The 22,037-nt window shown below is 40.5% G+C and overlaps 5 protein-coding genes across 5 annotated transcripts; 4 read left to right on the top strand and 1 right to left on the bottom strand.

The window, feature by feature from the left end:
- Positions 1-5,724: 5,724 nt before the first annotated feature.
- On the top strand, positions 5,725-7,977 carry MELLADRAFT_95260 (uncharacterized protein; the record flags this gene model as incomplete). Its single annotated transcript, XM_007406921.1, has 4 exons — positions 5,725-5,953; positions 6,042-6,449; positions 6,542-6,870; positions 6,913-7,977. 4 exons carry the CDS (start codon positions 5,725-5,727, stop codon positions 7,975-7,977), a joined length of 2,031 nt encoding a protein of 676 aa, XP_007406983.1.
- A 965-nt stretch (positions 7,978-8,942) lies between these two features.
- On the top strand, positions 8,943-9,892 carry MELLADRAFT_77052 (uncharacterized protein; the record flags this gene model as incomplete). The annotated part of the gene is made up of 4 exons (XM_007406922.1): positions 8,943-9,283; positions 9,352-9,551; positions 9,614-9,643; positions 9,715-9,892. Coding segments are annotated over 4 exons (675 nt in total), but the record flags the coding sequence as incomplete, so codon positions are not given.
- A 1,941-nt stretch (positions 9,893-11,833) lies between these two features.
- On the bottom strand, positions 11,834-11,989 carry MELLADRAFT_95258 (uncharacterized protein; the record flags this gene model as incomplete). The annotated part of the gene is made up of 1 exon (XM_007406768.1): positions 11,834-11,989. One exon carries the CDS (start codon positions 11,987-11,989, stop codon positions 11,834-11,836), a length of 156 nt encoding a protein of 51 aa, XP_007406830.1.
- Positions 11,990-14,951: 2,962 nt separating this feature from the next.
- Positions 14,952-17,955, top strand: MELLADRAFT_60881 (uncharacterized protein; the record flags this gene model as incomplete). The annotated part of the gene is made up of 2 exons (XM_007406923.1): positions 14,952-15,027; positions 15,092-17,955. The coding sequence occupies 2 exons, from the start codon at positions 14,952-14,954 to the stop codon at positions 17,953-17,955; spliced, it is 2,940 nt and encodes a 979-aa protein (XP_007406985.1).
- A 2,306-nt stretch (positions 17,956-20,261) lies between these two features.
- On the top strand, positions 20,262-21,545 carry MELLADRAFT_95257 (uncharacterized protein; the record flags this gene model as incomplete). The annotated part of the gene is made up of 5 exons (XM_007406924.1): positions 20,262-20,308; positions 20,373-20,431; positions 20,515-20,652; positions 20,729-21,253; positions 21,352-21,545. The coding sequence occupies 5 exons, from the start codon at positions 20,262-20,264 to the stop codon at positions 21,543-21,545; spliced, it is 963 nt and encodes a 320-aa protein (XP_007406986.1).
- Between the last annotated feature and the right edge of the window lie 492 nt (positions 21,546-22,037).

Below are 22,037 nucleotides of genomic sequence, written 5' to 3'. Positions count from 1 at the left end.
ACATCATCACCAATTAAATTGTAAACTTGACCCAGACGATAATTAGTGTCATTGTGACTGAAGCCGTCAACGACAAGGTATGGGTATTTGAGCTGATCCAACGCCCATAGCAATGCATCTGCCCCTGATGTTCAGAAATCACGAATGTGAGCTAGAAGGTTTTGGCAAAAGGCCGCTTTGAAGCAATCAGATCAAAAATAAACCAACATATTGCTTCACCCGCTGGGAACGCCGCTCGTTGCTTAAACAAGCCATCTACAACACGCTGGAAGTGGACGGTGCCCAAGAGGACTGTTGAGATATAGAAGGAAAATGAGGTATGTCAGCTCAAATTTGATGTTAGGAATTGATATTTTGAAAGAGGATTAAGGCTCAGCGGCATATGATTTCGGCGTTCTACTTTGGTTGACCTGAAAAACTCACCGATATGTTTATCTTTGGCCGTACAAGGAGCGAGTCCAGGGGCACGCTGACATTGAATCAGGCGAGTGAGGGTATGTTGATTCCTCAGACGCCATTCGGGCTCGCCATTTCTATGAGGAAAGAGACGAATGGCCTCCCTGCGTGCAAACGCAGATTCACGGAGGGGTAAAGACGGGCGGGGGCGAGGAGACTGAGGAGGAGCTGTGAGTTTAATAGCATGTTGAAATGTATGTGTGAATGTGCTTCTTCGCCACCAATAAACCAAGCCGGTAAGAATCAGTAAGGCGAGGGTAAACCGCGAGCGAACCGAATATGGTGTCATATCTGTGCAATATGTCGGGTTCTCCTGGCTGCGTAGTCACTATAGTAATGTCCGTATGATTTAACGATAAAGAGTGAATCGGATGATGTGACTTTGAGCCAAGAGGGTACTGATGTCGTGGGTATCGTCAAACAACCACAAGCGCCGTATGCCTCGTTTCTGGGCAAGAACTTTCGAAGCTGAGTGTGATGATTGCTCACTTGAGGGGTCTAGATTTTTCGAGATGCGGCTCGACAGATATCAAGTTGATGAGTATTGGATAAGAGTCGCTGGTGAAAGTTGGATCAGGGGTAAACTTGACCAAAAATGAAATTCAACGCAACGTCAAGGGATGGAGGCAGGTTAACATCCAAGATATGTATGCGAAGATTGAGGAAGATGGGCTGAGGTTAAGAAGATTGAAAAATTTGTGGTGATTGTTCCCTACCTGGATATTCCTCCAAATCTCGACTTCGGTGACGACTTGTGACTACAAAGCATACCTCCACCTTTTTGACAAACTCGGCCTGACACTTCGACGAAAATATGCTCTCTTTCTTTCTCCATAAACAATGGTGACTTGTTGCACCTTGGAAAGCAACGTGACGTTGGTGATACTCGAGTTTCATGTGGCATAATAGGCATAATCGAATGGTGCGAAATCCGCGACCCCCACGCTCAGTGAAACTCATCTCGATCGGTTTGAGTTTTGGAGGCCTACCACCAGCCTCGGGAGGAGTACTCTCGAGTTTGCAAACAAAAGGCCTTTTGATGCTAAATTGTTTCGTTACCTTTTGTTCTCCATCCAAAGCTGACCGCACACATTGTTGGTCCATGGTAGGCGCATTACTGGCACAGTGGTTTGGTTATCCGGGCTTGGCAGTCTGGAACGAGACACATGAAGTCGTCCTCAATATTTGGAAAACAAACAGAGATGTTTCAGCCAGATATGGGTAAGAAAGCGAACGAATATAGTCGCCATGTTGTGAACGGCCCACCGTCAAAGGATTACCATAAAGAGCAAAGAACGAATCACTCACTCGCTTTGTAGACTGTACATCTAATACCTCAAGTTCGATCAAACCGCCCACCGCAAAAGGATCTAACTCAGGATCAACAGGCAAACAAGCCGTGAGGACTGTAGAGCGGTCAACTGAGGTTATGGCGCGCGCTTCCGCTCAAATCGAGACCACCTCAAGTAGCACAAGATCTACACCTGCCAAGTCGTCATAAGCAGATTCTCGCTTGGCTCAACTGCTCCTACTTGTGACAGTGATGTTTTCCTGCAAGCCAGGAGTATGTAGCTAGAAGTACCTGAAATTCAGACTGGACTTGATTGTGATCTGTTCTGTCTGTGTCGATGTATACTTCAAGTTGCCGCGAGTACTGTAGACTCATGCTCCAAGTCGCACGCCTTCAACGATTTAAGACAATTCTAATAAGCCATACAAAATCTCAAAGCTAGGCAGAGGACATAAATCCCTGGCTCAGTTCTCATGATCACATGCTTGAGAGCAATATGAGAACAAGAAAAATGATTGAAGCACCATGTTAGAATCAAGACAACAGGACCTAAAAATCAAACAAAGTCCCTCCTCCACATAGGAGGGAGACATGATTGGTAAGTTCAAGCCAAGTCAATCGTCATGGAAATTCCAAAACTCACCATTCTGACCTTTGTTCATTTCATCACCCTTAGCCACTTCACCACTGACTCTGACAGAATCATGATTCATGGTTCAACCAAAACATCCTGCTTGATTACATGTACATGGTTTTTCTAGAAACATCTACATCATTTGTAGACAGCCATTGGCTTCAGATCAATTTGAAGCAATGTAGCTTTTGGAAGCCTCTGTCGAAGCCTGTCACAGAAGCTTGTGGACTCAAGTGATGGGCGAAGGTTTTGAATTTGGGGCAGGCCCGGGCGCGGATTAAGGCACACCTATAGCGGGGACGATGAGGCGCCCCTGTGAGGTGTTAAAATCCCCCAAAAGTAAGAAAGGTGAAGATAAATGCTCAACAACATCAAATATAGCATCTTTTGTATTTCACATCCATCCAATACAGTCTTAAACTGCTGACAATTGAGCCTGGAGTGGTTTGTTGATGTGTTCACTTCAGCAGACATCAAGAATCCTGTCCAATGCTTTCCAAATCCAATGGTAGTTTGGTTCCAATTGGCTAAGGTTGACTTTGAAAAGGAGGATTTGACTTTTGGCATGATATGGAATTTGTCTAAGGCTGACAGTGGCTTTGAGATTAGGTATGTGTTGTAAGTTGAGCACTTTGAGATGTGATTTAGCAAATCTATTGATGTTGAACAAGAATTTTTTGCTCATAATCACACAGCCACTGGGTGGAATAGACTCAAACCTAACATGAGCATGGCAACCACAAACTCGGGTCTTTTGCACCCACCCACCACATGATTGTGGAACAAAACATTGAAATCTGGGTCTCAATGTTCTATAGAAGGATCCTGTGGGTTCATATATAGAAAGCAAGTCCCAAGTTGGTTTAGGATGTAGGAATACCCAGAGATGGGGGCCTGGGTTAAGAAAGCCTACAAACCACAAGCTACTAGTACCACTTGGCCTTCATCTGATAGACACAGGCACAGCTGAGGCTGAACCAGGGGTTATCAGCTGGGAATAAGACTTAATTGCAGAGCACTTAGACTCACACTAATCTTATCTTATCTATACATTGTGGAGATGGACACCTATATAAGGCACCCTCTCCTTGCTTCCAAAATGAAGGCCAAGCAGCTTCTCCAACAGATTTTCCAAACTAGATCCCTATTGGAAATAAAAAATTATAATTTGTTAGAACTTTCCCTTGTTCCTAACAACAACAACCACCAATCAAAAAAATTCCAATCAACTTCTCTCACCAAGAGACTAACTGGGATAGCTACAGTTGAGCAGAGTGATGTATAAGCAAATCACACATTGTGAACTTGAAGACTTGGCAAGCTTGAATGTTCCAGTAGGATGGCCTTGAAGCTCAGGTTGCAAGCACAGCACAAAAAACACGCCTTGGGAGCACCTAGGCCTCAGAGATTCTGGAAAATTGGGTGTTGGCACACCTTTTCAAAAATCACACCAAATCTAAGGAATCCTACTTCATGTCACCAATATTGGAGTTGTTGACATCAAAAGTAGGACTTGTATACTAACTGGGAACCCCAAAGACATCTCTTGCTCACCTTTCCATTGCAAAACTGTTGTGGTAGATGGCTCCAGCAACTTGTAAATCAGAAAAAATATTGATGAAAAACAACATCTTGGCTCACAACAAACTTTTTGGAAAAAATATGCCTGGAAAAACAAAACAAAAAACACCCACAACCTGACTTCAAGCCCGCTACAAAGTAGTTCTGTATGTTCAATCTTTATGTCATCACACATCTGGAAGTTTGATTTGATGGCATGTCAAAAAGTCTAAAGTGGTAAGCACTCCATTTGACTGCATTTCTTATTATCAAATTGAATTTTGATCTGATGAACCTTACATGTCATGCATATGAAGACTCTAGTCAATCCATAGCCAGATGCACCACCAATTTGATTTGCTTCTTGAATTGATTTCTGGATTACTCTGAAACAGTCTCCAATTAAAAATGAATGGCTGTGATCCCATTTTCACACAATTCAGCAGTGGCTGATCATCCTCAAAGGCCAGAAGCATGGAAAAAAGTGTTGTGAGGTGTGCGGCGCAGAAAGTGCGCCTTTTGGGCGTGCACAGGCGCACTTGATAGCTTGAATTGAGGTGTGGGTGTGTCCTAGAGCCCTAGTGTATCTTTTGAGGAGACTTGCCGTCAAAATTGACCGCGCACTACTGGTCTTGAAGGTCTTTTCTCTTAAGTGGCCTCTGGAAAGTTCAAGTTACAACCTTGAATAAGAAAATTGAAGATCAAGCATAGGTCAAAATAAATCTTGGATCAGAAACAACAAATAACCTATCTGATATACAAGCCCCAACAACACCTCCAACCATGATGATACAGGAAAAAGTTGAACAAGAAGGTCATGATCATCTCTCTTTGGCAATCACTTGTTCATCAGTTAGTTGCAAAGAAAACAGTGTTAATGTTAAAAATGATTACAAATTTCAGTCAATGACAATATCTGCTTTGCATGATCAAAGGTTTACAACTTTCAAGTTACCAAGCTCTCTACTTCTATAGTGGGTCATGTCAAGACTGTGGTAAACATAAGTTTTGGCCCAAAATCTACAGCCAGCCACAAATATAGATTTCTTGACAAATTGAAAACAATTCCAAAAGACTTCCTCCAACTCTCATTCTGAAAGCAATTTCTCAGCCCAATTGAAGACATTATTTTCATATTCTCACCATAGTAATGTGGATTTTTCACTGGTTTTTACAGACTCATAGTTTCAAAGGTGTGGAGCTACTGATTTGGAGTTACCACTGTCTTGACACAAGCTACCATACAGTCAAAGAAATCTGTCCACTTTTTCAGAGTACTTTGTTTTCTATAATCCATTGGTTTCTTTTTAGCTTCCATCATATCTCCTCTGTTTTTGACATCCACATAATATCTTTACAAAGATGAAAACACAATCATCTTGGTACTAGTCTACTATCAATCTTTTTGATCTGTTTTTTGGCTGTCTTTTGGATTTTTCTTACTTGGAAGGCGTGCCCTCATGCCCCGCTACAGGTGTGCTTCTGTTCATTTTGGAAAGGCGCTCTGAGCGCGCCCTAGATTCACAATACGTGCCTACCACGAGAATGGAAGGGGATGAATGATTGTCACATAGTTAACATCAGTCGGGTGAGAAGTTGATGAGATGGAATTGGAATTGTTTGAATGAGAAGATTGTTAAGTTGAACTTAGGTAGGTTAAGATGAATGGTAAGTAGTTTAAGAGAAGAGCAGTATGGATTAAGTCTCAGAAGTTGATCAGATCTAATTACAGAAAGAAGTCAAGAAAGAAATTCAAAATCAAAATCAAATCCAAAAAAACCAAATGGATCAAATTACAAAATCAAACTCATTCATCGGAACCATCTCAACTGAACTTTATTCAAATCACTCTAGATCTGATACTTTATCAATCAAACAATCTTTAATTCAACTTATCAATCCTCAAGATGGTCTTCATTATTGGTCTTCTTTTACTAATTTCATTAAAGCTAAAATCGATAGACGCGAATTTGAAGAAGAGGTGAGTAGGATCTTAAATACTGATCAACTTGGTAAGTCTCATTAACTCATAACAAGAATACTTTTCATAGATTAGAAGAACTAACTTTCTTTTTCTTTTTCCATGTCATTTGTCATAAGTTGGTCTTCATAACAGTCTAGTACTTTCAATCTTATACAATACAACCAGACCTGAATCACCACCCATCAATCCACCTGGAAGACCTAATCTATATACAACAGGTCAAGGATGGTACAAGAGAAAACGAGTTCAAATTCCAATCAATCAAATCCATCAATCCAAATCAAAACTAGAAGAATCAGATCCCAAGAAACGTAAACTTAAAGAAACTATCTTATCAATCGGTCAACGTGAAAGGAATCGAATCAAACAAATCCCAAAAGAAAAAGAAAAAGAAAAAGAGTTGTATCAAAAACTTGGAAATCCTTATCATTCAAAGAATCCTCAATTTGATTATTTGAGTCGTGAAAAACTTGAAAAAGTTACGAATACTTTATTGGCTTCTAAGATGAAAATATCATCTTCAAGTAAGCTTCATCGGTCTTCTCATCACTATTTCTTTACTTTTTATAAGTGGATGATAATCTAATCTTCAGACCATTCTATTTTTGTCTTCAAGCATTGTATCAAGACTATATGCGATGTCAACAAGCTCCACTATGTTCTGAATCTAAACAACTTCCCGACTCGGATACGCTGAAAGACCGAATGTCATTGATCGCATACGATTCCGGATTAGTCAACGGGGTAGATCAGTCTGCGGCATCATTGGCTCTTATTGCTTTAGAAGTTCATCTCAAGACGATCCTAGGAGATTTACTTTCATTGATTCGATCAGATCGATCAGTAGTCAATAGTTCAATCACAGATCCGTCCACTTCAAAAGCTACCCATTCCACTTCACAAAATGGATTACACCTCGAAAAGAATGATCCAAACTCTGTAATGGTTGACTCACCTCAAGCTTCGCCCCCTTCACATCCTTTCCAGTCAAATCCTGAACTCGAACCTAGTTCAAGTCAAAACCTCCAATCAAACATACCTAAGACAGCCTACCAATCCAGTTCCACTCTTAGACTGAGGGATTTAAAAACTCAAGGATTAGCACCTCATCTGACTGCAAAAGACTTTGCTGCGCTTTCTGAAATCTCTCCTCATTCGTTTGTTCGATGTCATCCTGGTGCATTAGAACGACTGATAGCTACTCATAGTTTTTCAGAACCATGTTCATCAGATGAAGAGGAAGAGGAAGAGTCACGATACCATCTTTCTACAGACTTACAAGGTTCGAGTACATCTGTTAATGGTCAAGCATGGATCAATGGATCTCAATCTCATCTACGTAGTAACGGTCTCAACGGATCACATCCAACCCAATCAAGTTCCCGATTAAGTTCTAAAACGACTACATTTTCACCAAGATCAGTGAACAAACCTTCAGGAAGAGGAAGTTTGAATCGAAATCATACATATACAACTTCAAATCCATCATCATTACTGACGAACCGAAGCTTATTAAATGGAAGAAACCATTCGAATCTTCATTTAGAAAACCTTTCGAGTCTAACCCCAAGCTGGTCAGAATTCAATGAAAACAAAGCTAGCAATACTTTAATGAGTTTCGAAAGCAGTTCAAGTAGTTTAAAAAAACCTAATAATAATTCAATTCAACCTGAGAATTCGACTAGATTGAATGGAAGCTTATTTTCGATTGGATTAGAAGAAAATCCGATCAAACGAAAAAAATCAACCGGATCAAGAGAAGTGAAATCATTAGCTGCTGAACTTTTTCCTGAAGATGTGGTGATGAATAATACTCATCCACAACAACAACAACAACAACCACATCATCCAAAAGGATCAGGTAGTGAAAGTGAAAATGAAGAAGAAACTCATCATAAAAAACCATCACATCATCGATCGATGAAATTGAGTAATGGGAATGGCAATCCGAATTCGAATCCCATTGGGAGTAGTACAGGAGGATCTAGTGGGAAAAAGAAAGGATGGGATAGGATTGATACTTTTAGATTATTGGAAAACGTTGGGAATTAATTGATCATCATGAGAGATGGGTTCTCTTGAGTGGATTTCTTTTTTGACTTATCATCACAATATACATTCTTGTTATTATCTTGAATGTGAATTTTTGCTTTCAAAAAAGACTCTTATAAAGAATTATCATCATCTTAATTTTTTTGGTACATTTTTTGATCATTCATAATACAATGACATTGACACCTTTTTAACATCTTCAACTTTTTTTTATCATCGTCATCATTTTTTTATCATTATTTTGATCATTGTTCCTAATTTTATTTGTCCTAGATCTTTAGTTTTTTTGTTTTTTGTTCTTTGTTAAGGAGAAAAGATAGATTGATGAATTTTTTTACATATAACTCATTTATCTTCAAACTGAGTGGTTCTTTGTGTTTTGTTTTGTTTTGTTTTGTGTCTGTTTGTGTTTAAGTAGAGTTTTTTTCTTCTTACATAGGAAACAAGAGATAATTGTGGGATACAAAGTTAAAACTGGGATTTTTTTTCCCAGTTTCCAAGTTTTTGTTTTTGGCTGTGTTTGGAACTTTCCCATGTTCTCCCGGTTTCTCAGTTTGCCTTCTTGGTGGTATTTGGGAAACTGGGAAACTGGAAAAAAACTCCCAGTTTTAACTTTGTATCCCCTAAATGTTCTTGTGGGAAAACCACCATTGTATACAACCCAGTTTATGATGTTTTGGCATGATGTCTGTGTTTTTTTTGGTTCAGAAACTTTATTAAATGTTATCAGTCTTCTCATGGGAAAACCGTCTCTTTTTTCCTGCGTGATTAATCTTTTGCAAATTAGTGTGAAAAAGTCATATATATAATTGATTTTTTGTCAAATGGTACAGTAGATTTCAAAAAGCTTGAAATCTATCGAATTCGAAAACCTCACAGGTGGTCCGTGCAACGCGCAGCACCGGCCAGAACTGAAGTGGCCGGGCTATCCTGTATCCATTGTCGGACGACCAATCTTGAAATGTGAACATGACTAACCTGAACATCCTCAACAACTTTTGAGAACATCGATACCCACTCGACTGTCGCCATTCCAGATGAGGGGACCGTCGATGGCCCTTTGGGGAGACTCAGCCCTATTTGACTCTGGCCAACATCTCCTCGATCCACGATTTCCTCGAGCAGCCACTTTGATTCCTTCTTCAGCCACCGTCAGCCGTATCACATTACTCCGCATTTCATTGCCTAAGAATTGTTTTTTCATCTTTTTGATCCCAAATCACTTTTCCAAAATGTCGCAAACTCCTCGTAATGCCAAGTCTAGCCACCCAGATGGGTCTCAACCTGCCTCTCGTCCCAATCCTGTGTCAGTGTCCTTTTGTTGACATTTGATAGACTTGAAGGAACTCACGTAACAATCTACTTCTCATGCAGGGTTGATGCTCCTTCCGCCAATACGAACGCCACCAATAGAGTCACTCGCGCAAACCGTCAACGAGCCGGTGTGCTTGACCCGGTAGACCTTGACAATTCAATGGATCTTACCGATGGATTGACTTTGGGCATAGCCTCTCGAGAGTCTTTGGTGGTGTTTGATTTTGGCCATGACCATGATGGACCCGCAGATGACGCAGGTAAGGCTATTGAGTCACCTTCGTTGAATTTGACTGTTCAGCTGATCTATCTTTCTGGATAGTGCCTTCATCAACTGTTGAAGAAAAACAACGTAAGTCACGGTCTTCCAATATGATATTGACTTTGCTGGTCTGACCTGATTGTTTGTTTGATTTGCCAAAGTCACACCACCCCAATTTAGTGATATGACCATCACTTTTGGCTTGTACACGCCTGAAGCAAGCACCGGACCGGTCAAGCCTAACCACAAGCGCAAATGGGTCCAGCACAAGTTTCCGGTCACCAAACAACAGATCGACATCACCAACTCCTCCCTTGCGCAGTTGAAGTCCCACTTGTTTGCTATCGCCGACAAGATTCGCAATGATTCTTCTGGCGGCATGAGTGCTTTGTTCAAAACCGCCGATGCCAACAAACAACTCTCGGTGGGGGTATACGTCTTCAATCACTCGATTTATGGGAAGGGTAAAGGTTGTGTTGTCACTAGCGATAAGGAACTCAAAGAGTTTTTCCAAGCGGTTAGCATTGCTCCAACTCAAGATGCAGGAATCATCTTATCGATGGAACATCCTGGTAAAGCTGCACAACAGGTTGCAGATGTAAGTGACTTTGGGTTGTTGTTTTTGGGTGTGGCATATTTCTGACTTCTTTTGTCATGTCTTTTGTCTTTCAGGAACGATCCTTGGCCCATGCTGTACTGACTGCCACCAACGCTGTCAAAGAAGGGCGCCCAACTCCGATGGAGGAGCTAGCGCACTTGGACCCTGTGCCGAAGCGCAAACTTGTGCTCAACGATCTCGTTCGTCACCACGAGAAAAAAGGGAACTTGGCGGCCAAAGGTTACCGTGTGATCAATCCGGATGACAACACGTTGATCATGAACTTAAGTTTCAAACACATGATTGTTTGGGCCAAATTGTTGGTACATGTCAATTGGTTTCTTCTCATCTGTCTTGCTAATATTTCTTTTGTTAACTGTGATTTGGTTTTCCTTTGAGTCCAGGCCGTTGCCACCAAAGGAGTCACTCTCGATAACCCCCCCAAGGCCCCAGGTTTCAAATGGCAAAGTACCAAGCAACCTCTCACGTCGACTGGGCCTTTATTCACGGTGAAGCGAGCCCGCACCGCGAGAACCCCCCCCCCAAAACCGCGCCAAAACCCTGGGGATACGCTGAGATGCAAGGCATGCATCTCGAGGTGGACATCAAAGAAGCTCAACGTCTTGCTTTGTTCTCTACCATCAATGATTTCATTGATTTCGCTGGAGTGCCCTTGATCGAGGTAGACCAAGTCACTGAAACCTTCGAAGAGAACGGCATCGAGAACTTCTATCGATTTCTTTTCCCGGATGCCTTCAACGCACGCGACATGGAACGTTGGGGGATCCGATTTGGCACGGGTCTCCTGTTACTCGAAAGCGCTCGACGCTTCTACGCTCATCTCGTCAAGGAAGAAGAGGCTAAGCTCCAAGCCAAACCGATCATCATTAGTGACACTGACACTGAGAATGAGTGTGAGGTGAAAGTGGTCCTTGGCAAAAGAAAATGATGTTTTCCTCCTGTTTCCCTCTCAAAAATTTATCAATACGAGGCTTTGCAAATATCGGGTATTTTTGTATCAGTTTTCTGTTTTTGATTTATAAAATCACTATTGTTCTCTTATCTTCTCTTCCCACTCAAACAAGATCAATACGTGTCTAAACCAGTATTTGTAATATTTGGCTTTTTCTATATCTTTGTTTGTTTCATCAAAATTGTATTGTCCCCTCCAAAATTAGTGATTCTCATTTGTATGTGTGGTTTGAAACAGCTGTTTGTCCTCTTCAGAATTTGGTGACAGTAATCCAAATCCGTGCCTGTTTTTTACCTTCTCAGCTGCGCGAGAATGACATTGTGCCAATCGAAAACCGGAGTGAGATCTGACTTGATACAATACACATGAGAGTGTTTGTGTTTGAGATTTTGAAGAATGCAAAATAATGATATTAATTTTACTCAATGGTTGACGAAGACAAAGATTTCATAAAAATGCTAAGTTTTTTTGTTTGGGAATAATGACGACTCCAAAGAGCGAGACCTGGTGGTGAAACTCTCTACCAACTAAGGCATACACGGCAAAATGGGGCAATTCGAAGTGTTTTGCATTGAAACACTTCCGGGCGTGATTGCTGAGCACGCCTGGCTCATCTCAGTTTCGCGGGTTGATCTGGCAACTTGCAACACTTTGGATTGCGAAATCAACGAAATCGAACAACACCATGTAGGAAGAAATAAAGCTACATTTAATTTGAGCTGAGCTCGGGTGGTCTGAGGACAACAAATTGGGGTGATTTGTTGAAAGAAACATTTGCTTGGACCAACACAATTTTTAGGTCAAGAACTAGGGACACAAATATTTTTGGGGAAATGGAACTAAACATAAATTCAAGAGGAATCATATATCTCCCAAATCAAACCCAACATTGTGCCTACTCTTCCTCATTGAACCACGCGTTATATCGGTTCCAAAATTCACGAGTGGTATACCCACTATGCGCGATAAGGGGTTGGAGTAATCTTTGAGTCATGACACGAGCAGCTAGTCAAAGGAGGTATTCGGCCTTATTGTCTTCAAAAATCCAACAACATTCACGTTTCAAGCGCGCCTTCATACAATGAAAACCGTTTTCAATCGGGTTCATGTCGGGGGAATATGCTGACAAGCAGATAACTAGGATTCCAGCACGTCGACAGAGCTCCAGAATCCTGCCTCCATGATGAACACGGGCGTTGTCCAGGATTAACACCAAGTTGCGCTTGGGGTAGGGGTTCATTACTGGAAGCTAGAAAAGAACAACAAAGGAATATAAGCCTTTTGAATGATTGTAAGCAGGCAGATCATTCTTACCAAATCATGTTTGAGGAAGATTTCCACATTGATTCGGCGCACTGGGCCTTCGATCACTGTCCCGGCTATCATACCCTGCTCACTCACCGCTGGGAGCAAGGTCCAGTGAGATCGCTCGGTCTGACGCTTCTGGCGAGTGATTTGAGTTCCGCGCTTAGCATAGCTACGTTTTCGTGGCGTGTCCCGGCCAACAACACCACTTTCATCTGGATGTCAAAGTAGGTGTTAGTAAACAGACCCCATCTAGAAATCAGAGGCCAACATAGCCCAAAAAAAGAATCAAAGACGTACCAATGAAGACCAAACACTCAGGAGGGATCCCAGCAACCCGCATCATAAAATCGGTCCGTTGCTCAAGTGACTGGTTAGGATGAACGCCTTGAGTGACTAAGAGTGAGAGACCTAAACGGTTGTGGATTTCGCAAGTGATGGTTGCACGAGAGACATCTAAGCCTGTCATTTCACATAGCTCCTTTTGCAACTCATCCAAGTAGATTGAGGGGCAATCCGCCACGAGGTCATAAAGTAGCGCAAGATTGGTGTTGGACAAACTATGGGGTCGTCCGTGAGGGTCGTATGTGGCGGGATCCGCAATCACACGGTTGGTGCGAGTGAAAAGACGTTTCCATCGGTAGATTGAAACGGGAGAGATGGACGTTTGTAAGCATATGTTGATATCCGCAAGGGGGACATTCTCCAAAGCCAACTGTGTCGCCAGCAGCTTGATTGCTTCTGAATAAACAAGAAAACCCATCTTTGAGGGTATAGAGAAGGCCGGAGAGAGTTGAGAACCCAGGATGAAGGATCCGGATGGATTAAAGAAAAACCTCCATGGACGAGGGGGGAAGGGAGAAAGGGTGACAATAGGGTTCACCCCAACCCCAACCACAAAAAGATCGGTCAGAAAAATTTAAAAAAAAATTAAACCAAGAAGATGGATGATCTTCTGCAGATCATCTGTAGTCCGAGAATGGATACTGGACCCGACTGGACCTTATTGGCCAGCCCGGCCACTTCAGTTCTGGCCGGTGCTGCGCGTCGCACGGACCACCTGTGAGGTTTTTGAATTCGATAGATTTCAAGCTTTTTGAAATCTACTGTATAAGATGCAAGAAATCGTGATTGGTAGATTGGTAAAAGGAATACACACTTCATAATTTACCTGTGCACTTTATTAGCTTTGAGGGATGGACTTGGGTTATAAGGCCCAGGGGTTAGAGAGCATGGTAGTACATTGACCATGTTTGAGACTTTGAATCAAATGTCTAAGAGTCTCATTCTTGTGCATAACAGCTGATATGAGATTTGTTTTTTCATGTTTTGATCATAACTTGAGTCTTGTCATAGCGGGTCATCCTGTGGTATCTAAAATAAAGTTTCAATGTTTCATGAAAACCTTTTGAATAGTTTCTTGTTACAGCTGTTTTAACAACAAATGTTGCTGATGTTACTTTTTTTCATATCTGTGGTTGACTGAGATTATGCCAGCTGGCTCCCAGAAAAGTGGTGTGGATTCAACCTCAGGCCACTTCATTGGTCATTTCCTTGCTTTTTCTACCAGGTTGAAAACCATGGATATGAACAAAAAAAATTCAAAGATAACAGCAGGAACATTTGTTTTTGAATTGAAGTTGGTACTTACCAGTATTAACATAAGGGAATAAGTGAGGCTTAGGGGTCACACAGCAAAAGCAAGGCCCATTGGTTAATCTACATGATGTGCAAGAAAAAAAAGCGGCAATGATAGCTTTCCCAAGCAGTTGAGCAAAGCCAGTTCTTGTAGTTAAAGTTTTTTTATAATCACTCACTTTTCTCCCACTTTTGATGACTTCTAGAAAATTAATATTAGAAAATACAAAGATATTGTTTACATTGTTTCAGATCTATTTTTCTTTCAATTTATACTAAAGAAACTGTATCCTCAACCATACAGTTCTCCAAACTTCCTTTGGCAAGTACCTCACTAGTTTCCCAGTAGTTGATTTTTTTTATTTTCTCAACCAACACCCACTAGGTTAGTCTCTGGCCAGGGTTAAGTTTCAGGCTCATTTCACTCTCTCCTTGCAAGATTGTATTGCACTCAGAGTAGTGGACAGCTCCAGTGGAGTCAGTCAGCACCATGTGACCCACAGCACTCTCTTGTTTTTCAAGATCTCTTTCACAGTTTTTCTCTTTATCAGGTCTGACTGAAACCTGCAACCGGGGAGGAAATTTCAACACAGACTCATCACTGTTTAGTAGCAAAAATGGCTCTTGCAGAAACCTGTGTTACTGATTCCACAGCTGTACTTTTTTTCTAACACACTTAAAATCCAGCTGCACAGATTACACCAATGAGTACATTTCTTCAGTTGTGGATTTTGTGTTTGATTAATTTTTTTGATTCCTCTTGATATCCTAAACTTTTCTTCTTCAGCATCATTAAAATTAAACCAAAAACATTTTGCCTCCAGCGAGATTAAAATTCCAGCAATGCAACTTAGAACTTCAAGCATTTCAAACTGACCTCAATCATGGAGAATAATTGTTTTCATAAGTTTCATATTCCTAAGCCATTCTTTTCATGCAATTCCTACACAATCAATTCAGGTAGATGAATTTGCCAACAGATTTGACTCCTGGCTCTATCAAGATATTCACCTACCATCTCCAGACCACTTACCACTATATGATGATGACTGGGATAAAGAGATCACATATTGGGATACCAATGCTCTATACCCATATGGGTCTGCTAACAGTCAGCTCATCAGTCCCCACTTTGAAGAACAGCTGGATATCCCAGTGGCTCCACAAAACAATTGGTACACTTCTCAAACAGATGCCAATAAATACATCAAGCAAACTTTAGGAGTCCATGGAACCTCTCTGGCCTTTGACCCAAGCAGAATCTCACCTGATCATATATCCAATCCACTCACACCTTCCAGTAACATGGAAACCTTGCTGAAGGAAAATTTTCAAGAAACCTACCCCTTTTATCCTGCACTCCACACAAACTCAAACCACCACCAAATTTTCAATGATGACTGGTCTCAAGGTGGCACCCATTGGAATACCAATCCATATGGCTTGGCTAGTCATCAAACAATCAACACGCCTGTTGAGGAAGATTTTGAAGCATTGGTACCACCAGAAACTTGGCATTCCTTGCAAAAGGATGTCATGTGTGTTCATCAAAATCATGGGTTTCATCAAACTACTCTACCCCCAGATAGAAGCACAATCTCATCAAATTACAACTTCAATCCTACACCTCCATCTGGTCCTTGCACTCCCCAAAACATCTTTGAATTCTGTCATGAGGATGGATTACAACAGCATCAAAACCAATATTTTGGTCAAGTGAGCCACCTGGGAATGAGGGAACCTAACAGTGATCAACCAAGGGCTATCCTAGAGAGAAACCAGAAGAAAACTTCAGATCTTTCACACATCTCACAAACCTCACTGGAAAGAATTGGAAAGGATTGTGAAGAGGACTCAACCTACTGGGGGAATTTATTCAATCCTGATATACATGATATGATCTCAAGTATGCCACTCAGTAGCAATGAATGTGATTTGTTAGGCTTGGCCTCTCCAAGGATTTCTTCACCAACCCAGCATATGATTCAACAAAGTCAGCTCCCTGGTCAAGAAGGGATTTCAAGATCCTCAGATGAGGATATAAATACAGTCCAGAGGATCAGAAGCACTGATCCACATGGCAGAAGTCAAGGTGACACTGCAGGAGCCTTTGATACATCTTATTTATTAGCAGACCAAGCTAGTCCGTCTATACATCATAAAGAATTATCAAAAGGCAGGAAGAGGCTATTGAGTGGAGAAAAGAGTCCAGACAAGGTTACAAAAAGGGCTAAATCATTAGTTGATAACAGTATAGAGATTGAAGCCCTGGAAAGGACAGCCATTCCAAGGCAAGACCAAAACACAAACCCAGAAGTACAAGGGGTGATGAATAACTGTATTGGAGAAACTTTTTCATCCTTGTCAGGAATGCACAACTGTGACATACCTGTAGGGCCAGGAAATAACCAAGATCTCATAGGAGGACCAGACACTTTGGATGAAGTTTCAAAACATTCCAATGTACCATTGATTCAGAAAAAAAATGCAATGACAAACAAGTTCAATTTTCCTGGGCCAAGCACAGTTAGAATGCTAAAAGATATAGGTGCCTTTCATGTGGCCAATTCACCTCGTTTTGCTTTTGAAGTACCCAATTGGTTCAGAAATCTCAGAGATGATATGATGAAGGTATCAGGTCAGGAAGAGAGTATGGGGAAGGATATACACAAAGCAATTGAAGGTGTACACTGGTGGTTAACAATGAGCATATTTGGGCTCATCTCAATACATTGTGACCCTGGATTGGACAGCTCATCCCTGGACACCATCTTGGACCATGCATGGAAAGCAATTCAAGCTATATTTGATCAATGGAGATACTTTGGAGTAGAGGAAATGAAGTTTCAATATGCTCCTAGGGTATATGAGCGCAAACAGGATGATCTTCTAGAACCCCTGTCTCTGTTCAGATACTTTGTCAGACTGAACAAATTCCCAGAGATGACAACAAGGATTTTGCAATCAATCATAGTGAGATATAACAAAGACACTAACACACCAATAGTAAACATAACAAAGGTCGGGCAACTCCAGAATAAAGTCAAGAGTCTGTACAACAAAGATATCATGTTCATTCAGGGTGGATTATACTCAAGAGCCTCAATTGGAAACCTTGAATTTGAGGGGACAAAATTTCACAATGGTTATAAAAGAAATCCATGGGTTCCAAAATCCTTGGATAAAAAGCACATTGGTGCATACAGGTCAATATCACGGGCTGCCAAGTTTCTTTCTCCTGCTGGTACTAAATTGTGTCAAAGGATTCATTCTTTCTTTGTAGAATTAATTGAAGAATTATTAAATAAATATAAAAGTAATAATGAACTCCATTCATATTCAACTCTACAGATACACTTGGATCCCACTGTGGTTTCAGAGCTCATAGATCGTGCACATGAGTCAAATATGGAGACAATTGTCAAGGCTGTCAGTGTTGCAGAGTATAGAATTACAGTGGGTTTCATTGGAGTGATAAGATCAATCTATGAGCAAGCCCTAACAGAAGCCCAGTTGAACATCCTTATTGAAAGTGGGTGGCAATTCCTGCAAAAGGAGTTTTCAAACTGGAAGCTGTTGAGCTTTGAGGAAGGTAAAAGTTCAATATTTTTCACATCATCAAAAACAACATTACAGAGGAGGATATCAGAAAAATCATGCATGGACCCAAACAAATCATTTGAATTTCTCTGCAAAGTAACCAAAAATCTTGCAAATTATCCGATTCCACTGACTTACTTTAATATGCTCATGAGATCATGGTTCCAGGAAGATTCACATGAACAACTGAAGAAGATCATTGGGAAAGCTTTCAGTGAGAAGATGAGGACCTTTAATTCCTTCATTGAGTTGCTTGGAAAGCCTGAACCCAAGCATGTAGTTCTTTGAAACTGACCCTCTCCACCTTGTAATGTATGGAAACAGATATATGTTTTATGTTTCAATCTTTTGTGCATTATCCTAGTGTTATAAAATACCTGTAGCCACAAACCCTTAATCTATATGTGAGCCCATATGAGAAATCAACTTACTTGCACCACAAGAAACTTTCACCTAAGTTATGAAATTTTGTGTGTTCCCAGTGACAGTGCTATGAAAATCCAAGTTTAAATGACCAGAGTTATCTGCATTGCTAAGAAAGATAACACATATCTGGTGATGGTGATCTACACTCTATCATGGATGGTAAAACAGTTGGATAGAGCTCAACAGGTACCAGTATGTGGTAGTGTTCTCACAGGGTAGTCCATGGGATGTATACGGGCTCAGATTACATTACGTGAGACACACAGAGATAAAGACTTCACTGGCCATAATCATACTCTCTAGACCTCTCTGAGATTCCATTTCTCAGCACTAACTACTTCTAATTTGTTAAGCTGAATTCTCTCCATTTGATTTTTTCACCCAAACTACTTTCAAGTAGATTTCTCACCTTGAGAACTGTCTTCCCTCCAGAGGGTTGGGATAGCCCCACATCACTCCATGTAGCTTGTATTTTTCCTTCAAGATATGCTTTCAATGATTCCAAGGTTTTGATCCAAGGTCGTTCTCAGTGCAGAAGAATACCTCAAATAAAACCTCAGACAAGGTCTGTGAGGATTTGTGTCCAATGATGCCTCAGATTTCTCAACCCAAAGCATCTATGTTGTCAGTGATGGTTGCTTGAGTATTTGATGGGTGATGTATGTCATTCACAAAAATCTTATTGGTGAGTTAGAGCTTCAAAAAAATCTAAATTTGAGTTCATTCAAATGGCATCTTGGCTTTTTCTTTTTACTTCACAAAAGATTTGTCCATGATGAAGAATACATATGTGTTACAGCCTTAGAAATTTGAAGACAATATTTTCAATGTTAGTGATGTGAAGTAATTGATCCATGTAGATCATGGAAATGTATTTCTAGGTTAGGGACAACAAAGGAATCATTGGCTACAAAAACCCAAAATAACATGATTGAATCATGTGGGTGATTTAGACTTATATAGAGCCTAACAGGGTCCATGGGGGATTTATGGGTTGAGTTCTAGCTGGCACTGTCCCAGGGCCTAGGAAGTGGTTTAGCCAGGTATGTGTTGCCCATAAGCCTGACAGATCCGCAAAAACCAGCTCCTATCCGGGAAAGGTGGGCAGGCAAAACAAAATCAAAGAGTTTTTTATGGAATGGGAGTCTTTCTGGTGGCGGTCCATTCATTGCTAGTAAGTGAGATTCTGTGGGTGAGGATTATCTTCTTTTTGTGACTTAGAATTCCCTGGTGGGTCTTGCCTTATGTCCTGTCTGTGACATGAGGAGAATGTGGTGTAAAACACACTCCATCTGCTACAATTGAAATTATTCCACACACTGTGCCTTTGATATGAATTATCCAAGGACAGACTAATGAGTGAATCTCCTGGAAGATAAATCAAGTCTCAATGTTTTTAAGCTGACATGGTCCCAAAAAAACTCCAGAGATGTCCTCCTGATCCTCTGGCCAGCTACTTTCTCTTTGGATTATCCTGTTATGTTGTGCTTTCTCAAGGAGTGTGAGCCAACCCCCATTTTCAGATTTTGTTTTGCCCCAAGGCATTTTTTTTGTGCCACACCCACAGCCTGAGATGAGCATGATACTGATAATTCAGCCTGGGTAATTCCTACCACTGCGTCCACCACCTCCCTTCTCGACGTCGAGAAGGGTAGAATGGTCAGAGTTTGGTGCAAGAAGGGTCTTTTGAAAAAAATCGTTTCTTCCACTCATTCAAAACCTCAGCAACCCTAAGCAGCCCTAAGCAGCCTCTATTTGAAAACCTGGACAGCTCAGGCCTGCGCATCAGTGTGCCGCCTGATGTTCTTCAACTGAACAATTCCCCCCTTGGACCCCATTCAATCAATATTCCTCCGATGGATGCATTCCAAACAAGATGAAGGTACTTGCGGCGTACCTGGCCTTTACTCAGGGTTTCCGATATGAAATTGTGAACTGCAAGACCTTTGAGTTCTTTTTTGTCCATCTTAAACGGTATCAAGTCAAGGAATTTGATGAAAGTTCAGTACACAGTGTTCTTTTACGTTTGTAACTCGATAGTCTACACCTGGGCAGTTTCATCCAACAGATAAAGACAGCATTTGAATAGCTAGATCACAAATCGGAATTGTCTCACTTACAAATTCCCAGTTTCAAACAACTTGAGTCCTTGAGCCTTTGGGAACAAAATGCAAATAGGTTTCAGTGGTTTCAGATATGTTACACATTGTACACAGTGCTTTGGAGAACTTAACCATGCCACAACTAATACCTAAACCACTTCTAACTTAATCAAACAGCAACCAACCAATTCCGATCACGGTCTCAAATGGAAAAGGTTACATTTGGAATATAGATGGTAACGTTCTTTCTATTCTCATCTTTTCTAAGACCAACATGATTCTCATTTTGACACGTTTTTCATTGATCTGTTTGTCATAGATATCGCTCAATTGAGAGTAGATCATCATATTTGTGGTATGTTGACTGGTACTTTACCACAACTTGCACAAAAAAACGTATTCCTTGGTTTGCGTTTACAACTTTTACCTGAGGAAGTGGTTTTATTAGTAGAGTTAGGTATGTATCTCAAAATCTCAAAATCTTCAAAGACTATTGAACGCTACTTACCTTTGTTTTGAAAACTTTGTCACAGGTATTTCAGTATTAGTAGATGAACGTAATAATCATCGAAGACCAACACTAGAAGAAAGTAAAACGTATCAACAAAAACGAGATGTTGAACTTTATAAAGAACATCAAGAAGTTATCAAACTAGAAGCTAAACGCAGATCAGAAATGGAAGCTCTTTATAGTGAAGATATCGCACGTGCAGCTACACTAAGAAAGGCTAGAAACGTAACCAAATCTTCAGATCAACATGAATTATTTAATCCAGAAGCTGACGTAGAATCAAATCCGAAACCCCAGAAAGAAACCAAAGTAGATCTAAATAAAGTTAATTATTATATACCTGTACCATTGAAATCAAACTCTCCTTGTTATGAACCATCTGAAAGTACTTTTACCGATCTTCGATCTGCTCGTGAAGTTGGACTTTGGACTTATCCTAATACCAATCATCAACGTGCTCATTGTGAAGTTTTCAAGGCACTTTGGAAAGAAGGAATGTATATGGGTATTAGTTTTAAATTCTGTTGTGATTTTTTGGTCTATCCAGGTTAGTCCCTTTTTTGCTTCTCATTTTTGATCATTTCTATGATTTCAAGTTTTTTGAAATAAACCAATGACTAATTCTTGATATTTGGGTTTTGTTAGGTGATGCACTTCGATTTCATTTGCATTTTGCTTGTACTGTTATAGAATCTCCTAGTACTTCTATCAATCCTATTGATTTGGTTGCATTCGGTCGACTTGCTACTGCGGTTAAAAAGGTACATCTCTTAGCTTGTTGGGATTCAGAAACTGGTTCGATTGATTATCTCAGTCTCGAATGGGCTGGTATGGGTTAAGACGACAAACTACAAAAGATATTCAACCTGAAAAGATAACATTCGAACTCGTTTTACCTATCAACTCTTCATCAATAATCGAACCGATCGGCTTGATTAATGCTCTCCCGATACTCTCGAAATTTCAGGCAGAAAAAATGGATTCAAGGAAGGATTAACAAAAAAGTAAAGATCGATCTTTTTATTCGTTGTACAGCCATGACCTATCACATTGAGATACATGAAAGTCCATACTCGTTGTTGTTTTAAAAATTAAATACCTCAACCGAACTACATGTATAATCATCATCAATTCAACAGATACATGATCATCAACTCAAGGTCTCTTTAAGATGGAAGTCTTGAATAGGTCGAAACAATTTAGTAGTTTATCAAAGATGTAATCTTACCTAGAATATACTGCAAAATAAATCTCAATTCACCAAATTCATTCAAATAATTTGAGTAACAAGGTATGTTCACAGGCAGAGGAATGTTTTTTTGGAAAGAAAA

Source organism: Melampsora larici-populina (assembly GCF_000204055.1).
Source record: "Melampsora larici-populina 98AG31 unplaced genomic scaffold MELLAscaffold_7, whole genome shotgun sequence".
Taxonomy (NCBI): domain Eukaryota; kingdom Fungi; phylum Basidiomycota; class Pucciniomycetes; order Pucciniales; family Melampsoraceae; genus Melampsora; species Melampsora laricis-populina.
This window is presented reverse-complemented; position numbering and strand designations above follow the sequence as displayed.